Source organism: Egretta garzetta, unplaced genomic scaffold (genome assembly GCF_000687185.1).
Source record: "Egretta garzetta isolate BGI_Z169 unplaced genomic scaffold, ASM68718v1 scaffold448, whole genome shotgun sequence".
Taxonomy (NCBI): Eukaryota; Metazoa; Chordata; class Aves; order Pelecaniformes; family Ardeidae; genus Egretta; species Egretta garzetta.
The window spans coordinates 2,658,419-2,659,081 of NW_009260497.1; the positions used below are offsets into that span (position 1 = coordinate 2,658,419).

General features: G+C 65.8%; 1 protein-coding gene across 1 annotated transcript in view; it reads right to left on the reverse strand.

Moving 5' to 3' along the window:
- ANO7 (anoctamin 7) overlaps positions 1–663 on the reverse strand; it is a 9,094-nt gene that overhangs the window by 5,531 nt on the left and 2,900 nt on the right. Inside the window, exons 6-8 of the mRNA XM_035900063.1 lie at positions 617–663; positions 435–492; positions 16–126 (exon numbers count right to left, since the gene is read on the reverse strand). Coding sequence (XP_035755956.1) covers positions 16–126; positions 435–492; positions 617–663 — 216 coding nt within the window. The remainder of the gene's footprint in view (positions 1–15; positions 127–434; positions 493–616) is intronic.

Consider the following 663-nt stretch of genomic DNA (forward strand, 5'->3'; position numbering starts at 1 on the left):
AGCGTGGGGTCTTGCCTCGTGCAGCGGAAAGGCGGCAGTGAAGACTTTCTCGCTCAGCAGCCGGTCCACCCCCACCTCCCGCTCCCCGGCGTGGCCGTACGGTGTCGTGGCCAGGATCTCGTAGAGCTGCGGGGGCAATGCCAGGAGGGGTGAGGGGGGTGCAGCCATCCCCTGCAATGGGGAGATGGGTCCCCACCGCCAGCTGGCGTTCCAGCTACCAGCTCCGAGCCTGATTCCCGGATGCTGGAGGAGGGTTCCCACCCAAGCCCTTTAATCCCCCACGGAGTTGTTATCGCACTGCAACCCAGTCCGGGACCTTTGAGACCACAACAACACACAACACAGGACAACACACCCCACCTCTCCCTGGGACCCCGCAGCCCCCCCAGGACTGGGGCAGAGGGCAGAGAGGCCATGGTGTCCCCAGTGCTCACAATTTGGTGCCGCTGGGTGGTGGAGAAGAAGGTGTCTGGCTCATTGCTGCCCAGGAACCTGGAAGAGCACGGGGGAGTAGCTCAGCAGAGCCTGGTGCTTGGTGGGGGCTGTGGCACCCCCTCCCCGCGGTGTCAGCCCCAGCTGGGGCCACCTCCCAACAGGGCCCCTCCTGGGTGCTCACCAGCGCAGCTTGTTGGCCCGGAAGGGGCAGGTGTAGTAGTCCAGCGG